This window comes from Trichechus manatus, unplaced genomic scaffold (genome assembly GCF_000243295.1).
Source record: "Trichechus manatus latirostris isolate Lorelei unplaced genomic scaffold, TriManLat1.0 scaffold00016, whole genome shotgun sequence".
Classification (NCBI taxonomy): Eukaryota; Metazoa; Chordata; class Mammalia; order Sirenia; family Trichechidae; genus Trichechus; species Trichechus manatus.
This window is the reverse complement of record NW_004443952.1, coordinates 9,874,732-9,894,487: the sequence shown is the minus strand read 5'-3', so window position 1 is coordinate 9,894,487 and position 19,756 is coordinate 9,874,732. Positions and strand designations below refer to the sequence as shown.

The following is a 19,756-nucleotide window of genomic DNA, read 5'->3' as shown; positions in this document are numbered from 1 at the left end:
CGTCAAATTGATTCTAACTTATAGCAACCGTATAGGGCAGAGCAGAACTGCTCTGTAGGGTTTCCTAGGCTATAATCTTACAGAAGCAGATCGGCAGGTCTTTTCTCCAGCAGAGCAGCTGGTGAGTTCAAACTGCCGCCCATTATGGTTAGCAGTCAAGTGCTTAACCATTGTACCATCAGGGCTCCTTCTCTTTGAAATAGCTATACCTAAACCCATACATAAATGAAAATATCTTTGAACATAAGTAGTGTTGCAATAGCAGAATAAATACAACCCATCAGATTGGAACGCCCTTAACTTCCAGCCACTAAACTTCCAAATCTAAGTGATCTGAATTCCCTCTGTTTAATAATAATTTCAATCCATTAGATTAGCAAATAAAATAGATGGTACACACATATAAAAGAATGAAGTTGGACCAACACCACACACCATATATGAAAATTAATTCAAAATGGATCAACGACCTAAATATAAGAAGTAAAACCATAAAACTCTTAGAAGAAAACATAGGAGTAAAACTTAAAGACCTTTTTTGGATAATGGATTCTTAGATATGACACCAAAAGCACAAACAACAAAAGAAAAAATAGATAAACTGGATTTCATCAAAATGAAAAGTTCTTGTGCATTAAAGGACTTTATCAAGAAAGTAAGAAGACAACTGATAAAATGGGAGACAACCTTTGGGAACCCTATATCTGAATATATAAAGAACTCCTACAGTTCAACAGCAAAATGCTATCACGTTGTTTACCCGTTGTCTACAATTTTTACCTATTACAAATTATACTACAGTATATATCATTGTGTAATTGAATATTTCTTTAGGACAGATTCCTAGATATGTTAAGTGTTGGATTGAAAGATATGTACATTTTGTATTTTGGTAGATGTTACACAAACTGTCTTCCAAAAAAGTACCAACATTATAGGAAAGTGTCCTTTTTTCCAACATGTCAACACTGGATAGTATGAATTAAAAAAAAATTTCTACGATAGGTGAAAGAACAGTAACTTATTGTTTTAATTTGTATTTGTATAATTAATAAGGCTGAAGATTGTTTCAAATGTTTATTGGCTATTTTTGTTTCTTCTGTGAAATATCTCTGCATATATTTTGCTCATTTTTCTGTTAGGTTGTGTTTTTCCTATCAATTTATAGGAATTCTTTGTATATTAGGAAAGTAAACCTTTTTTCTATTATGTGGGTTGCAAATAACTTCTCTTTTGTTTATGGAAGACAGCATTTTAAATTGGAAGTTCTCTAACTTTAATTTCACCCTAGGTTTTAACTATCTTGGTGTTGGAGGGTTGACTTTGGTCATCTTCACTTCTTGACTCAAAAGATCAGACTGATTTAAAGAACTGTGATGGAGGCTAATTTAAAAGGCTTCTGATGTTTAGGTGAATCTGGAAGACATTTTGAATCTTATGACAATTATTATACTAATTGGTAAATCAGAATGTTTTACTTAAAAGAATGCAAACTGGGGCACAATACATGTAAAAATTTAATATAGAACACTGAGAACATCTAAGAATAACTGCATTTTCTTTAATGTATGAGCAAATCTAAATAATTTTTGTTACTGGGTTGTCATCAGAAACAGTAGAATATGGCAAGTAACACTGTTCTTTCCCTCTTTCAAAAAAACCTCAGACGAGTTTGTCCATCGGGTCTACCAGGGACTTTTTCATATACTAGACGTCGTTTTTTGAATTGTGGTAGTTGTGAGTACATGAAACCTGTTAAAAGGAGAAAAAGGAAAATAGTTTTATTGCTGATAATAATAAAGTATACCTTTTTATTTTTTTCATCTATTGAAGTAGATCCCGTCTTAGTCATCTATCTATAAAGTGTTAACATTTCTAAACTGGGATAAAGTAATGACTATTTAAAAATTACATCATTACTTTTTTTAACATTAATGTGCCCATAACTAATGGCCCAATAAAAAAATTATTGTTCAGTACACATATTTTTATAGCTCATGCCTTGTACAAATAGTTAAATCTGTCTGGATTTCAATTTTGTCTTCTGTGAAATGAGGAAGTTACACTAAAGTACTATCCAGTTCTAATATATTTGAGTAAAATAATTCAAAATGGATTGGAAAGTAACTCAGACAGGGTTTCCTGGTTCCTGAAGGTTTTCAATAAGCCCTCATTAATTAAGATGTAAGTTTGATGCTCACCCTGGGAGATTTTGAGCCTAAAACAAAGACATATTGCCTGGTCTTTATGTACTTACTGTAGGAAGAAGCCTGCTTCTGTGTGGTGAGAGAGCATGCCATTCTGTCAGTTTCCCTTCCTTCCCTCTCTCTCTCTCCCCACTTCCCTCCTTCCCTTCCTTCCATTCTCTCCTTCTTTTGAAGTTTGCCCTCCCTATTCCTGACTGCAGCTTTCTTTCACATGGCTTTGGCTATTCTTATTCTCATATACCCTCTAATCTGTGGGAGATCATATTCCCTAAGAACATATTTCTTTTCAGTGAGGGGTTATGTGTTAAAAATCATGTCTGGAAAATAGATCTTGAACTCTAATTGAGGGATATGATTATACACATGAATAATCAGATAAAACACAAGAAATGTTAATGATGATAGGACCCTAGTCCCTCCCTATGGAGCCATGGGAGAGCCTGGGCTGGCACCAGTAGTGTGCTGGTAAATGTCTAACAACCAGGTCTCTGAGAGTGGGTTGGGGGAGGCCTGATTTATAGCTTTTGCCAATTTCTGTGGTGTAAATACTCCCACCATGGCCAATTTCATGCTATGAAAATGATGGCAACTAACATTTTTTTCTTGATATTAATCTCCCACAGCCAATTCTAAAAATTCTTAATTTTTTTTTTTTTTGTGAATCTGCCAGGAAGCTTTCCCATGAAATGGATTTATACTCTACATCTACTTAATAATTTCTACTTATTAGGAAGGGTATCCACATATTATTCAATTTTAAAGTACCCACAAATCCCAAGTTAACTAATGCAAAGTGTCTCAAGTAGAGTTACAAATTAAATCACTCCTGAAGAGATGGCTAGCATTTTAGAGAGTATGATCAAAATTCTGTACATATTTCCCAAGGTGGAGAAGGATTCATCATGAATAAATGGAAAGAATAAATAATAAACTGACCAGAATGTAGTTAACTTAAGAATAACAAAAGTTCAAGAAATCAATATTTGAAAAAAAACCTACTGATGGGTGCAGGGATATGCTATACTATTAACCGCCCCTCCCCTCCCCCCACATTGTCTCCATAATGGACATAAACTAAAGTATGCACCTCAGGAGATGATTGCCCTCTGAAGAAACTCAGAACTCTGTTCTGTTAGTGGGGTGAAGGAGGAAGGGCTGTTCCCTAATGCCAGTAAATCTAGAATAGCCATCATGAGATTGTCACCCACCTTGAACAGGCGCAATGAGTAATGTCCATTGCCCACAGGGGGCCTTCCATTTTTATTACCACTTTTACCTTTTATTTCCGCTTTCCCCTACTTGCTCTCTGTACACTGCTGTATGGCATGTAGACATGGCTGCTTGCTAGTATTGTAACCCCGGGAAAGAGAGGCTTCCATGTTCTTCTCCCATGGCACGATGTGGGGTGTGCATGAATGCGAAGTAACATTACACCCTGGGACAGAAGCCTAACCTCGGGGAAACCTGGCTGATGAGGATGTTTGCTGTTCTACTCATCCCTGTCCTGTTTATTCTGTGAGTAATAAAACTCCTGTTGACCACACCATTAGAACAGAATCTGGTCTGTGATCTGCTTCAAACAGTCTTCACTAAGAACCTGTAAAAATGGTATGTTGCACCTTCTCTTGGTTCAAACAAAAAAATAAAATTATAATAACAGATTAATTAGAAAAAAATGAAAATTAGAACACCACATTAAAAAATGGTGTTAGAAGCTTATACTTAGCTTCCATTTCACAGCCTCTAGTATGTTCATTTTTAAAACATTTGCTTTGTAAGTTTCCTCTAATTAAGCTTTCCTTAACCCAAACTTGAAATGTTGTGGAATTTATTCTGAACTATAATGTGGGGATCATGAAGGGACATACTTTATATGACCATATTATTTAAGGAAGACACATTAGCCTGAAATGCCCTAGGTTTGGATGCTTATAGAGGTCAACTGATTAAATCAATAAAAAGGGAGGGTAAAAAAATTAGAACAGTTTTAGTAATTATTCCTGGGGATATAACCTCATAATTACAATAGTTGGATGACATTATAAGCAAGTTTAAAAAGCAATACAGGAGGTAATTATATCACAGAGATCAGAGATATATACCTACAGAATAAATGGAAAATTATCTTGAGGTTGTATCAATGGCTTTGGATAAATTTTCTAGGACTACCAAAAAGAAACCCAAACCCATTGCCGTCGAGTCGATTCCGACTCATAGTGACTACATCAATATGAATTTTAAGTTTTCAGTCTTAACATATTTGGAAGTAATGATGTGCTATGGAGAACCACAGTAAATAAGTCAAAAGTTGCCGTAGTGCTAATGAAGATACTGGCATCAAAGATTCAAGTTTGTTTGAATAAAATTGTTTTATGGAATATAAGAGTCAGTAAAGCAAAATTTCTAAACTGACATTATTTTATATAACATGTGATTTAAAATATATATTTATAACTAAATTAATGAATTAAAATTTAAGTAGATATTTGACTATTCTGTCTATATCTAAAAGCTTAAATATTCAAATTTGTTAAAAAAAACAATTCCTGGGATCTCCTCATTGGGAAAATGAGGCGATTATCTTATATATTGGAGCGCCCTATATTCAAAAATATATAGCAATAAACATTCTTAGTTTGCTCTAGAGTGTAAAAAAGATGGAATTTTCATCCAGTTCATTTTATGAAGCTGGCATGACATTGATGTCAAAATTTGCCAAAGCACAAATTAAGAACACAATAGACCAATTTCATTATGAAGGTAGATATAAAAATCATTTAAAAAATTAACCATATTCAACAGCATACTACAAGAATAATCCCTCAAAAATCAATTAGGCTTATCACAGAAATGCAAAGATTATTTAATATTAGTAAACCTTTAAATATAATACTTGGCATAAATAAACTCAATGGAAAAAACATTTGATTTTCCCTAATAGATGCTAAAAAGAGTTTGAATAAAATTCAGCATCTGTTCCTCACAAAGATTCTTACAAAAGTAGGGATGGAATACCCCAAAACCAAACCCACTGCCGTCAAGCTTATTCCGACTCATAGCAATCCTATATGACAGAGTAGAACTGCACCGCAGGGTTTCCAAGGCTATACTCTTTACAGAAAGCAGACTGCCACATCTTTCTCCTGTGGAGTGGCTGGTGGGTTTGAACCACCAACCTTTTGGTTAGCAGCCGAGCACTTTAACCACTGCACCATCAGGGCTCCTAGGGATGGAATATTTCCCATTAAAATCAGGAACAAAACAAGTTATGACTATTAAATGGCAGCAAATCCAGGTTTTATGAGGCCTAGAGCTTACACAATTTTGGAGGCTCTTTTTTTAAAAAGAAGAATACAATATTTAGTCTACAGGACTAACTGCCTACAGGAGCCAAGCCTCATCTATCCAGAGACCAGAAGAACTAGATAATGCCCAACTACCACTATTGACTGTTCTGATCAGGGACACAATAGATGGTCCTGGGTAGAAAGGGAGAAAGTTGTAGAACAAAGGTCTACTATTTATTTAAAAAAAAAAAAAGGCCAGATTTACTGGACAGGTAGAGACTAGAAGAAACCCTGAGACTATCATCATGAGATAACCTTTAAACTTTGAACTGAAACTACTCCCAGAGGTCACCTGTCAGCTAAATAACAGATTGGCTCATAAAATAAACAATATCACCCATGAATACTGTTGCTCCTTTAAAAAAAAAAAATCATCTATATGAGACCAAATGGTCAACATTTACCCTAAAGCATAGATGAGAAAGTCCGGTGGAGGGGGACGGGGAGTGGGGGCTGAGTCAGGCAGGGAAGCTGGATTAATGGAAGCAGAACAACCAGAATGGAAATATGGAGAATGTTGACACAATGTGGAAAATGTAACCAATGTCACTGAATAATATGTGTAGAAATTGTTAACTGGTAACCTAACTTGCTGTGTAAACTTTCACCAAAAGCTCAATAAAATATTTAAAAAAAAAACAGTACAAGATTGCCTAGGCCTCTCAAAGGGCCTATACAAAATAAGAGCCTTGTAGCTTAAGCTTCTTCCCCCATTACCCTACCTCCTGACCCCGATTATGGGAGATCAACTCTGTATGGCCATTAGAACTTAGTATTTTGTCTGGATGCTCTAGTCAATGCAGTAAGAGTTGAGACAGAAAGAAACGTTATAACTACTAGAAAGGAAAAAATAAAATTAACATTGTTTAAAGTTGATATGATTAAATGTTCAGAAAACTAAAAAACATCAATTGTAAAATAGAGATAATAGTAGTACCTATTTAGTAGGGTTGTTAGGATTAATTCACATAAAGGGTTTAGAATGGTACCTGCACATAATAAGCTCTCAAGAATGTTAGCCAAGTAAATATCCCTGCCCCACAAAGACTACTTTTCTAATTCACTAATTTCTCTGTTTAATCTTTATTGCCTTTAGCCTTCTGCTTGACTTAGATTTGTTCTGTATTTTTATTTTTAATTTCTGAAGCTGACTGCTTAGCACATTTAAAGCTACAAGGATTTCATATATTACCATTTTTTTCGCAAATAATGCACCCACACATATAACATGCAGAGATGATGAAATTAAGTAAAACAGTTCTGGCATAGCGCGTGCATTATTTGCACACAAATATGGTATAATTTCTTTGCATTTATTTCCTTAAAAGTCTATAATTAGAGTTTTGGTTTCCTCTTTGAACCAAAAGTTATTCGGGAGAGTTTTTTAAGTGTAGTAATTAAAACAAATTAAAAAAAAAATTTGACAATGTTTCTTTCTTTTTAAATTAGATTTGAGAGTAGTTTCAGCAACTATTGGATAGTGTTACCTGTTAATGATTCCTTGTCTCCTGCATTAGATGAAGATTCAAGGTACCTTTTCTGTCCTAAACATTTTCCAGCTCTTTGGCAGAAATACAGGCTGTCAAATTTCTTTTGATTTACATTAGAATTAGAAGAACAAAATAAATCCAAACTGGGGGCAGATGGTAATTCTTTCCAGAAAGTCTTTTTAGTACCAGCATTTGAACTTTCATATATGAAGTCTTCTAACTCATCTGATAGACATTTTTGCTGATTAGTGAATAAATTATCTTTCTGAGAGTACCATTTGTCACATGTACCATATTGTAGGTTGAATGAGTGATTCTGTTCCCATACGTTTTTCCAATGAAGAGGAGACTGAGAGCCCTCTAGTGAAAACACAGGGGAAGATACTTCTTTATTTATGGATCCTTTCACTTCATGTGTTCTCTTTTTCTGATAATTTATAAAATTAGGGGCAACTCTCTTATGAGTACAAGTTGGTGATATTCTGGTTTCACAATTCATTTGTGTTAGACCCAAACCAAAGACATCTGACTCTGAATCATTCTGGTTTAGAAAGGAATGACAAGTTGCTTTCCTTGATTCTGTACTAATTAAAAAAGGATTATTCTGTACTGTGTTTTGGTTACAACTGGAGTCTTTCCAGTAGCTGGTCTGACTGAAAGAATGCACAGATGGTAAAATGCATGGCATTTCTCTGAGTTCCATAAGGGAAGAGTTATAATTAGAAATAGTATTTGTGTCTTCCTGTACCGCCTCTCCTAAGTCTGAATATTGGTAAGATTCATTATGTTCGTGAATGACTGAGTCTGAAGAACTAGTAGCTGAATTCTGAGAAGCAAAGGTACTAGTCCGATTCCTCTTTTCCTGAGGTGATGAAATTTGAGGTGATTTTGTGACGGAAGAAGAATTAATCTGGAATAAGGAAGTGATGCCACAAAAATGCTAAAAAAGAAAAACAAAAAAACCAGGTAATAACAATACAACATCAGTCAGTAAATGTAAATTATGATGCTTATATATATGGAAAGAAGATAAATATAGTCTATTGAGGTCTATAATCTCATTGAGGAAGTCCATGCATAGATATTCTATTGACTCATGTAATAAAAGCATAAAATAATTAGGCTCAGTTAAAAGAAAAACAATTTGCATTTTTTGTAATCACTTATAATTTTTAGTTACACAAGTTATACATGAATAGTTTCCTTGATAAAATTATTTTTGTATTAACAATAAGGCCAAAGTGCCCTTTACTACTCTAACTGAAGGGCATAAAGACTGGAAGATGTAATATAAACACATGTGAATAGGGTTTGTAACTGGATATTTGTGAGCACAATACCATTTCAAAATGATTTAAAGTGTGATAAACTGACTACTGAATTATCAGTATAAAGATAGCCTTAAAATGTATAATGTGATTGACAATCCATGAGAATTCTATATGAAATTTAGTTCAAGTAAATTATATGTTTGCTATGTGACGTCCAAAACAATTAAACTTAGATACTTTTATTTTGAAAACACTTAAGGTAAAACGAGATACTCAAGTAGAAAGGAAATAACCTCATGTAAGAATATGGATCTCAAATAACTAACCTTTAACACTTTTTCTGGAACTTCAGGTAGGAGATCCTGAAGTTGACAAAGAGTTGCTAGTAATATCCATTGCAGTGAAGGTCCTTTATTTAACATGAGCTGAGCCACCAATGGATTAATACATGGAAAATCAAGTAAGTACATTTCTTCCTAGGAAATAATTTAAGGAATAATGTCAGTGGTCTTTTGAAAGCGACCCACTTTATTTTACTCAGTCTAGCATATTAAAGTTTTTGCCATTATACCTACCACTGAATTTGGGACATCTGAAAAGAAAATATGGCCAGAAGGGAAAGAAATTTCTTTAAGCAGTAAAGATTCACATACACTCTCAGAATTGGGAAGAAAAAGTTCATTCAGTCTAATCCTCCATCCCAAATGATTAGTTACAATTCATCTACTTCAATTGATGATAGCTGTTTTATCTAATAATCAATTTTCTAATGAAAAAACTTTTGGGGAGGGAGTTTAGTTATATACTTCAATATTTCTTTAGTTTTGTAGACTATATACTATCACTGTTTGACTAAGATGAACCATGTTCATAATATCTAAAAGATGTTATAATTCCAGAAAAACCTTGTTGTAAAGAGTTTAGGAAAGAACTTCTATCAACCAGAACTGACCTTGACGGTCTAAAAATGGATGTTTTCAGAGAGATCCCATAAAAGTCTAGATATATAGCAGCCATCTTTACTACTACCACATTCCTATTTTTTCTGTGTTACATTGGCTTTTTGAACCGCTTTGATTTGATCAAATGACAGAAATGTAAGTAGATTGGACTTGCATTGATAGCAAGGAAACTGGACACAAATACACATAATAGTAAATTATACCCATACTTGCTGACAGTATTAAGTTCAGTTTAGACATATCAAAGTTCTATGGTTTAATATCTATTAATATTTTATTTGTTTCTTTATTTTATAATTTTATTTATTGGAATATGTAAAATAGCCGGTTCAAAATTAAAAGGTACTAAAGGATAATGCCGGATCCCTAGTGGCACAGTGGTTAAAGTGCTTGGCTGCCAACCATAAGATCGGTGGTTTGAACCCACTAGCCGCTCTGTGGGAGAAAGATGTGGCAGTCTGCTTCCATAAAGATTTACAGCCTTGGAAACCCTATGGAGCAGTTCTGCTCTGTCCTGTAGGGTCACTATGAGTCGAGATCAACTCGACGGCAGTGGGTTTAAAGGATATACAATGAAAAGCCTCATTTCCACCCTATTTCCCCGTTTCTTTTCACTGAAGATAACCAATGTTATTGTTTCTTGTGTATCTTGCCAGAGATATTTTAATCATTTACAAACAAATACATATTTGTTTTGCACAAATGGTAGCATATCATATGCTCTGTTAAGCAACCTTCGTTTTTCATTTAACAATATATCTTGAAGCATCATTCCATATTAGTACATAAAGACCTTTATCATTCTTTTTTTATGGCTTCATTATATGAATATATTTTTAAATAAAGGAAATAGGAATACTTCGATTGGTATGAGAACTTGGAAACATGTAAAAGTAATTTATAAAAATATATAAATATTTCACAACTCTACTTTCAGTTTCAATTATATAACTGAATTATTGAGAAATTATGAAATGATAGGAGATTTTGCTATTCTTTAATATATTTACTGTTTTCATATGTTTAAATACAGGAATTAGAAAAAAGTTGTTTTTGAAATATTAGGCACTGAAGTCACTGTAATAAGCTAAACTTGCATGTTCATTATTATAAAAGTTATTATAAAATTGTTCAGTGAAATTGAAAAATACCCATGATTCTGGAAAATGACATGCATACACGCTGTTGTCCATTATGGGGCAAAAATATGCTACCAGAAAGAACATTCAAATACATGTATTTATATTTGCTTTGAGAAAATGTAATTTATATATTTAGGAAATAAACCTTAGAAGGTGAAACTTCGAGCCAGGATTTATCCAACCATTCATGAGGATCTCTCTTGGAGGTCATTAAATTGTGGTCAGCAATTTGACGAATTATCAATGCAGTCTCTTTTATTCCTGGTGCAATTATAAGCTAAAAAATATATTTTCATGTAAGATTATAGGAAATATTAGGAAGCAAAATATATGATTTTTAAAAATAGTTTATAGTTCAAGGAGAAAATAAAACAACAACTGATTCTGATCTTTAAATAGTATTTTAGATATAATTTATTAATTTATCTATGTGAAATCCGGGACGTTTTATTTGTGAAGGTAGCCAATTTTCTTTCCTTACTTAAATACGATATCCTTGTAGTTTTCAGTTTTTGAAACTAAATTGTTTTCCTTCACTTTAATTTGGTATTTATTAATAAGATCTTTAAAATGTATTTGCCGTTCTATTTCATCTATATTAGAAGAAATGGCAATTTGAATATCACTAGTAATATTTAACTTTTGCTTTTTCTAAGTTAAACCAAATAGTTCTCAACTAAAACATTTTTTTAATTGCAAAATTTAAAAAAAGTCAAATTAAAAAAAAGGATACTTACATAATAAATTTGAATGCTGTATACAAAAATAAGGTTTTGATTTAGAGTAGTAATCCCCAATATTTAGGGAATTGTTATACCCAATCTTGGCTTATTTGATTCTAAGCTACCCCTGCCAAAAACGTCTATGTGTGTGTGTGTGTATTAATCTTAACTCTAAAAAACAGTTTCTTTTTTAAAAATTAATATTTTATTGTATTTTCAGTGGAAGTGTACACAGTAAAACAGGTTCCCATTCAACAATTTATACACATATTGTAAAAAACGGTTTCTTAATATTCCCTATTTCTTATCTGTCATGTGTTTTTTTCCTTGGTCCCTTCTGTCTTCTGAAATACCAGCCTTTGTCTTCCCCTATCACTTCTGTCTTTTTCGTCTTCATCTTTTAGATTTGGTTGAAGGAAAGATAGTTCATGAGTTAGTAGTTTAAGGTGGACACAGAAATACTGCCCTAAACAACCATGTCTTAGAAATGTAAATACCCTGTCTAGTAGTGGACACTTAAGAAACAAAGACTGTACCAACCTCACAAAATAATTAAAAAATTTTTCTTTCACAAGAATAACAAATAAAAAACTGTTGGTACACACTTGGGGAGTATATGCATTCTAAAGAAGGATTTTCTTTAAATTATATTAAGTATATACATAGAGTGCACAGAAATACGCTGTTTATTTCCAAATTTATTTTATTGCTAAGTTTTGGATGTTTTGAGAAAATATGACATTCTCATTTAAATATAAATTTTATTTTAAAAGCATGATTTTATGATCATGTAATGAATATTACTTTAATTTATTGGGGTAAGGATACTGTGGTTCATGGCTAGACTTTAGGGGATCCAGGAGTCCCTTAAAATTGTTTTCAAAAATTTGTATGTGTGCATACTTATGCATTTTTCTACAAAGGGTGTTCATCAGAAATCTACAGAACTTTTTTTTAATATTACAATAAGATTTAGCATAACAATATTAGCACTATTTTAGTTTAAGAAAATGTCCTTAAGCTTCCTAATACTTCCTCTGCAGCTAGGCTCTTCAGGTGCCTGAGAACAAAAAGTTGCTGAAAGTGTGAAGTGAGAATAAAGAGTGCTGATCCTTGAACTTAAAGGAATGTCTAAACATTGAAAACGAGCCAAGAAAGGAGACTGTTTAGAGATCACTAAGATAATACTCTTTTCATATGTCAAAAGATTTCCATTTTATAGCAGATAAAAACTGTACATCTTTCATAAGTGAACATTTTTGGATCAAGGAATATTTCATTTTTATTCATATCCTGTCATGTTTCAAAAAAATCTAAGTAGTAATCAAGAGATAAAATATGGTTTTAAATTTATTAAAGACTTTTAGAACAGAAGTATAAGTGGTAAGAATATTTATTAATTTAAAACTGTTCTTACTGGAACAACCACAATGGAAATGATGAGAATGCTCATGCATTGTGAAGAATGTAACCAGTGTCACTGACCAGTTTGTGTAGAAACTGTTGAATGGAAACATAAACTGCTGTGTAAAACCTTCACCCAAAACACAATAAAATATTACTTAAAACCAAAAACAATTCTTTATTTGGCTTTTAAGCAGTTTTTAGTTTACCCACTTAATGTTTCTTCTTACAGGGCATTTGAGGTTCAGTATAATTTTGGTTTATGAAAACTAATATAGCAAAAGGATACCTTTACATCCAGTTCTTCAGATTTTAGGCCAAATGAAACCAAAGCTGCATAAATCAGTGCTAGGTGATGAAGTGTCTCTTCTGTAAGATGATACCTAAAAAGAATTATATTACTAGAGATCTACTCATTTGACATCTGATTGTATTTATTAAAAAGTAATTGTTTTCCATATTCCATAATGTTATTAGAATAACCTGGATAAGACAATATTAATACTAGTTTTGCAGACAGATGTTTGTTTTTCCACTCAGCACCTTTGGAAAACTGTTTCCACCTCCACTCTAGCAATACTGTTAAATCCATGGGATGGTGGGAGGAAAAGCGTGTGGGAGAGCAGTTTAACCCACCCGTTTCATGGCCCCAGGAATGGCTATATGACAGAAACCTAGCTACTAGAATATTCCATCCCCCTGGCCAAAGTTAGATTAGTGCACCATGACCAGAGCCAGGCTAACTGGAATCATCCCTGGGGCTTCTTCCTGTACTGTTAGAAAAAACACTCCCACCGCCACACCTTTAGGTTATTAAGCAGTTAGGACGTGAGTCTTGGCTGTGGGTGTCTATTCCTACTACTTTATGCAAAAAGCTTGCCTGAAAAAGAAGCCAACACAGAGGAAAGAAGAGCCAAGAAACAGAGTGCCATTGTCTCAATGAGTCCCTAGATCCAGCCAAGCCTTCTCCTAGATTTTTAGTAATAGGAGTCAGTAAATTCCCTTTTTGTTGCTTAGGCTAGTGACAGTGACTTTCTGTCAATTCCAACCAAAGAAGTTCTAATTCAACTAGTTTCTAAAATTAATGCAATGTTATGCAAAAAGTACTGTAAAGAAAAATCTAACATTCCAGTGTCTTTGTTATAATGGAAAATGTAAAAGCAGTCTAGAAATTGTTCATTCAGCAGATAGTTATAATTTTATGTCTTAAACCTAACTGTGCCTCATATAATAAGGACTAAACGAAGCATGATTGTAAATAATGTTCATAAAGATATCGTTAATCTTTTTTTCACATGCTGAGCTATTTTAAGGAGGAACCTCAATATGGTTTGTAATATCCTTGAATTATACATGTTCCCTGTGCAGAGAAGAGTTACCATAGCAAGCCTGAAACTGTTATCCTTAGAAAGGCTGCTGGAAAGTTGGCCCTTGACTGGTTTCTGGGAGCTTGGATTTCAGGAGAGTTGCCACCATTCCCTGACAAGAGTGGCTCACTGTGCCTAAAGTGTTTTTGCAAAAAATTTGATTTCTGCTGAACACCTGCTTTCCTTCTAGGAGTTTGGAATTTTGGTATGTGCTAGGCACAAGGTGCCAACATGACTGGTTTAGTTAAAACCCTGGGCACTGAGTCCCTAATGAGCTCCCTTGATAGACAACATTTTAGATGTGTTATCACAACTCATTGCTGGGGTGGGGGGGAGTGTACTAAGTGTGACTTCACTGGGAGAGGACTCTTGGAAACTTGCTCCTGGTTTCCTCCAGATGTTGACCCATATGCTTTTTCCCATTGCTGATTTTGCTTTGTATCCTTTTGCTGTAAAATATATAGCCTTGAGTTTGACTATACGCTGAGTCCTGTGAGTCCTTCTAACAAACTGTTAAACCTGGGAGTGGTCTTGGGGACCCCTGGCACACTGTCTCAAACAGGAACTAAAAGCATGAACTACCAAGGTAGTTTATATAATTTCTTTTCTAGTTTCAATTTCCCTTATTTGGTCAGTTGATAGATACTTTCTAAATGTTCCAATCATCTAAAAACATAGAACTGAAATATCAAGGAGTCTGAAAATAATTAAATTTTATAATATACTGCTGTGAATAAATGATAACTTCACATGGTAAACATAAAAATATCTCAGAGTATTACATAATTAATTTTTCTTCATGAATAAGTTGGGTATAAATAAGTTCAAATCCCCTCTTGTTCTCTCCTGTACTTTAATTGCACCACTAGAACTATAGGTGGATAGTAACCTAAAAACAACTTTAAAAATTTTCCAAATCTAGTTATTTATCCAGAACACTTCCAAGGAGCTTTAAATGCATTACATCCTTCATAAGTCATCAAAATGAAGGGTTTAGACCAGAATTATTATCTTTATTTTTAGTTCTGGTAGAAAGGAAAAACTAAGTTAATTGACTTGTTAGAGGTTACTTGCTACTAGCAGAAGGAATAAGAACCAAGGTGTTTAGGTTCTTACATTATAACTTCTACTTATCCCAACATGATTATAATTGTACACAAAGAACTAGGCACAGTAGGTAAACAAAAATGGAGTCAAACAAGAAAGTCTATAAGGGAAAAAAAAATCACACAGGTAATGTCAAAGCAGATAAGATGTCTGCACCTTCTCTCTAAATTAAAGAATATTTTTAAAACTTCTACCATGACTAATATATGTATGTGGTACTGTAGGGATATAAAAAAATATGAGTCAGACTAGTTTGTACTTTGATAGAAGAGATTCATTGATCAAACCTAGGAATATTTACCAATCACCTATCACCTGAAAGCTATGTGCTCAGTGCTATAAGACAAGTACTCCAAAAATATAAAACAAAATGTGATAAATATTAAAACAAACAAACAAACAAAAAACAACAACAACTAAGGAGTTCAAAGGATGGACAGGCCACATCTCAATACCTGTTTGTGCGCCTGGGTAGGGTGTTGAGGAAAGGTTGCATAGAAAAGTGATATCTGGGGATGGGTCCTGAAGAATAGGCATAATTTCACCAGATGAAATAGTTGGAGGAAGTACAGAATATTGCAGGAAGAAAGAAATGTATGAGTGAAAGTGGAAGTGGGAAAGCAAGAAGCATGTTTGAAAGCTAACAAGCAGCCTTTTGGTTGAAATGGAAAGCAGTGAATATTAAGTCTGAAAATATAGGTTGGGATTATAGTCTGAGGACTTTGAATATTAGGATGGGTTCTTTGTATGTATTCAATAGCTAATGGGGAAGTCAGTGAAGGTTTTGATTTTTTTTTTTTTTAATCAGAGTGAAACAATTAGAACCTGGTTTTAGGAATATTAAGTGTATGGCAGATTATGGAGAGGAGCATTGAGAGGCATCTCGAGGTGGGAAAACAGTAGTTTGTTATAATAAACCAACCAACAAACAAACCTGTTGCTGTCGAGCAACCCTACAGGACAGAGCAGTATTGCCCATAGGGTTTCCAAGGAGCTGCTGGTGGATTTGAACTGCCAACATTTTGGTTAGCAGCCTGAGCTCTTAACCACTGCACCACCACAGTCCACATAAAATAATGAGAATCTGAACTAAGATATTGGTAATACAAATGGAAGGGAAGGGATAGATGGAAGAGGAAATTCCAGTGATGGGAACTATAGTTAATGTTTTCTAGTCTTGGTGACTAAAAGAAAGGCAATGTCATAAACATCTAAAGGACAAATAAGAGGAGATGCAGGTTTGGAGGGGATAGGAAATAGGTTGAATTCCTACTTGAACACGTTAAATCTGAGATCCTGTGGAATATCAGGGTAGAAATACTTAATAGGAAATCAGAGATGCATGTTAAGAATTCCAAAGAGAGACTGCAGATGCAGAAATAAGTGTAATAATTATATGCAAAGAGATGATGACTGAAGCTATGGGAGTGGATAAGATTTCCAATGGATAGAATGGCAGAAAGAAGAGAACCCATAACAGGTATATTTGGAGACTACGACAAGAAAGAAGACGTAAATACAGAGAAGGAGTAGTTAGAGAAGTAGAAGACCAAGTCTCATGGAACTGAAGAGTTTCAAGAAAGAAAGCACTGACAACAATAGTAAATACTTAAGAGCAATCAAAGATAAAAATGTCTTTGAAGATGACCATAAGATACTCATGAGAGATCATTGAGAGACAGAGATCAGCATAGAGGAAGGTAGAAAAGCCAGACTGCAAAAAAATAAAAGGATAAAGTGGAAGCAGTGCTTTCAAAAAGTTTAGAGGTGATGAAAAGGAGAGACATATAATGATAACTCAAGCCAATGTCTTGGCATGAATTTTGTGTAATTTTTCAGATAAGCACATCAATGAAAGAAACATATAACAAGATGGCTATTTAGTTGGTATATTTAATAAGATACTCGATGGAATAATAAGCGAAACACTTAAAGCAGCAATTCTTAATGACGTGGGGGTAAGTGAGGATGATTTGTACAGAATGTCCAGGGGAATATGTATCATCTCCAGATTCCAATTTGTTTTTCTATGGGCATGTCTACACTTCCTTGAGGATCCCTGACTTAAAACAAACCAGATGACCAAACACAAAATGTGCATAGCTATTTCTGTTCAAAGAAGAAGATAAAATAACTTAAGAAACAGGAACGTGACTTTGGGTGAAAAAATGTTTACCTACTCTGAATTTAATGTTTTTCTGGAATATAAAATTATCCAACAACAGGTGTACTGGAATGATAATGCCATCAGTCTCATGATGATATTGTCTGATGCCTTCTCACAATTCAGTTCTTCTAGATCCTACCAGAAAATAAAGAAAACAAAAAGATTCATTGATTTTAACAGTTGTTATGAAACTATTGCTCCCATATCTCAAGAATCCATGCTATGTAAATAACTTAAGAAGAGGCATAGGTATGGGTTCCAATTTCATGGGAAAATTAAAATCACACTGGAAGTACTGGGGATAAAGCTACAGTAGACATAAAACAGCTAACGACAGCTTCAGCAAGGGGGGCTCATGGATCTCCTGAGGTCCTAGATATGAAGAAACCAGCCTACAGGTGCCCCTATTTGGGCAATGTCCTTTGTGGACAGGGGCTGGTTACTCCTAAAGGCAATAGAAAATGTACTTAAAGACCTATGGGATAATCCTCACTGTATGCATATTTAAGGAATATAAGGAAACTAGCAGTTATAGGACTTACCAGGAATCTCCACCTAATCGTCTGGGTCCCTTTCTTCCTTTAACACATGTAGTTTTTGATAGAGTTAATAATTCAGACTTGTACCTTACCATAATATTTGCCATTAATTTATACTCAATGCTATCAAACCTGATTGCTACTCCCCACTCCCAACCCATCAAATTAATTGCTTTGTAATTAGTACTCCAATAGAGCAAATATGGAGATTCAGCCAAGAATTTATGCATCTTAATTTCCAGTCTATATGGATTTTTGAAGAGAATTTATCTGTCTTTTTAAAAACCAGCTGAATCAGAGGCAATCTTGATTTATATTCTAATTTAACCATATTGCCAATCATCAATTAACACTGTTGTTGTTAGCTGCCATCAAGTTGGCCCCAGACTCATGGAAACCGTATGCACAACAGGATCAGACCATTGTGATCCTTAGGGTTTTCACTGGCTGATTTTTTGAAAGTAGATCACCAGGCCTTTCTATGTTAGTCAGAAGCTCTGCTGAAACCTGTTTAACATCATAGCAATATGCAAGCCTCTACTGAAAGACAGGTGGTGGCTGTGCTTTTTTTTTTTTTTTAAATTGTACTAGTTTCTTATTAAATAATTAATACACACATTGTTTTGTGAAATTGGTTGCCAACCCCACGACATGTCAAAACTCTCCCCTTCTAGACGTTGAGTTCCCCATTACCAGCTTTCCTGTCCCTCCTGCCTTCTTGTCCTTGCCACTGGGCTGGTGTGCCCATTTAATCTTGTTTTGTTTTATGGGCCTGTCTAATCTTTGGCTGAAGGGTGAACCTCAGGAGTGACTTCGTTACTGAGCTGTAAGGGTGTCCGGGGGCTATACTCTTGGGGTTTCTCCAGTCTCTGTCTGGTCTTTTTTTTTTTTTTTTTGAGTGACTTAGAATTTTGTTCTACATTTTCTCCAGTTCTGTCGGGGACCCTCTATTGTGATCCCTGTCAGAGCAGTTGTTGGTGGTAGCCAGGCACCATCTAGTTGTGCTGGACTCAATCTGGTAGAGGCTGTGGTAGTTGTGGTACAATAGTCCTTTAGACTAGTCTTTCCGTTGTGTCTTTGGTTTCCTTCATTCTCCTTTGTTCTAGATGGGGTGAGACCACTGGAGTATCTTAGATGGCTGCTCACAAGCTTTTAAGACCTCAGACGCTACTCGCCAAAGTAGAATGTAGAATATTTTCCTTATAAACTATATTATGCTGCTAATTGAGCTAGATGTTCCTCAAGACCATGGTCCCCCAGCCCTCTGGTGGCTGCACCTGTGGTGTACTGCCCAGGAATTGAACCAGGGTCTCCGGCATGGAAGTGAAGAATTCTACCATTGAACCACCACTGCCCTCATCAATTAATGTACTACCCCCTTTTAAAAAACGTAGTAACTGGAATTTGATTTTTAAAACTTCCAAAACTATAATAATCCTATAAATGTATTTAAAAATAGGTCAATGCAATAATAAAAGATTCAATATTTCCTTTTTCTTCTTAAAGTGTGTTAAAAAGTACAAGGCATCCTACCTGCACTGTGTGCTGAACATCACACCCCTAAGCAGCACAGGCACAGCCTACTGGAACCTGCCCTGCACTGATTCCCGGCCTACCCTGTCAGCCCTAGTACGTGCCACAAACAACCCATCCCAGCAACTCCCAGGATCAGCGAAATTGAAGACAAAAACTTGGATACAACTCTGAGGAAAAATAAGAAAAAAGAACAAAGAAAAGTGAAGAAACCCTGAGAATTATGTGGGATACAATCAAAAGCAAAAATTGCTGAGTAATCAGAGTTCCAGAACAGGGGGAGAAAACAGAAAATACAGAGAGGATCATTGAAGAACTGCTGACAGAAAACTTCCCCAATATCATGAAAGATGAAAAGCTGACCATCCAAGAAGCTCAGTGAACCTCACATAGACTAGACCCCCCCAAAAAATCACCAAGGCATATCATAATCACACTCGCTAAAACCAAAGACAAACAAAGAACACTGAAAGCTACTTGAGAAAAACAAAAAGTCAC

General features: G+C 34.6%; 1 protein-coding gene across 1 annotated transcript in view; it reads right to left on the bottom strand.

The window, feature by feature from the left end:
• Positions 1-695: 695 nt before the first annotated feature.
• SHOC1 (shortage in chiasmata 1) overlaps positions 696-19,756 on the bottom strand; it is a 92,211-nt gene continuing 73,150 nt past the window's right edge. Inside the window, 6 exon segments of the mRNA XM_004372164.2 lie at positions 696-1,752; positions 7,042-7,984; positions 8,642-8,791; positions 10,565-10,696; positions 12,835-12,928; positions 17,200-17,321. Of these exon segments, the coding sequence (XP_004372221.1) occupies positions 1,652-1,752; positions 7,042-7,984; positions 8,642-8,791; positions 10,565-10,696; positions 12,835-12,928; positions 17,200-17,321 (1,542 nt within the window). The 3' untranslated portion in view covers positions 696-1,651.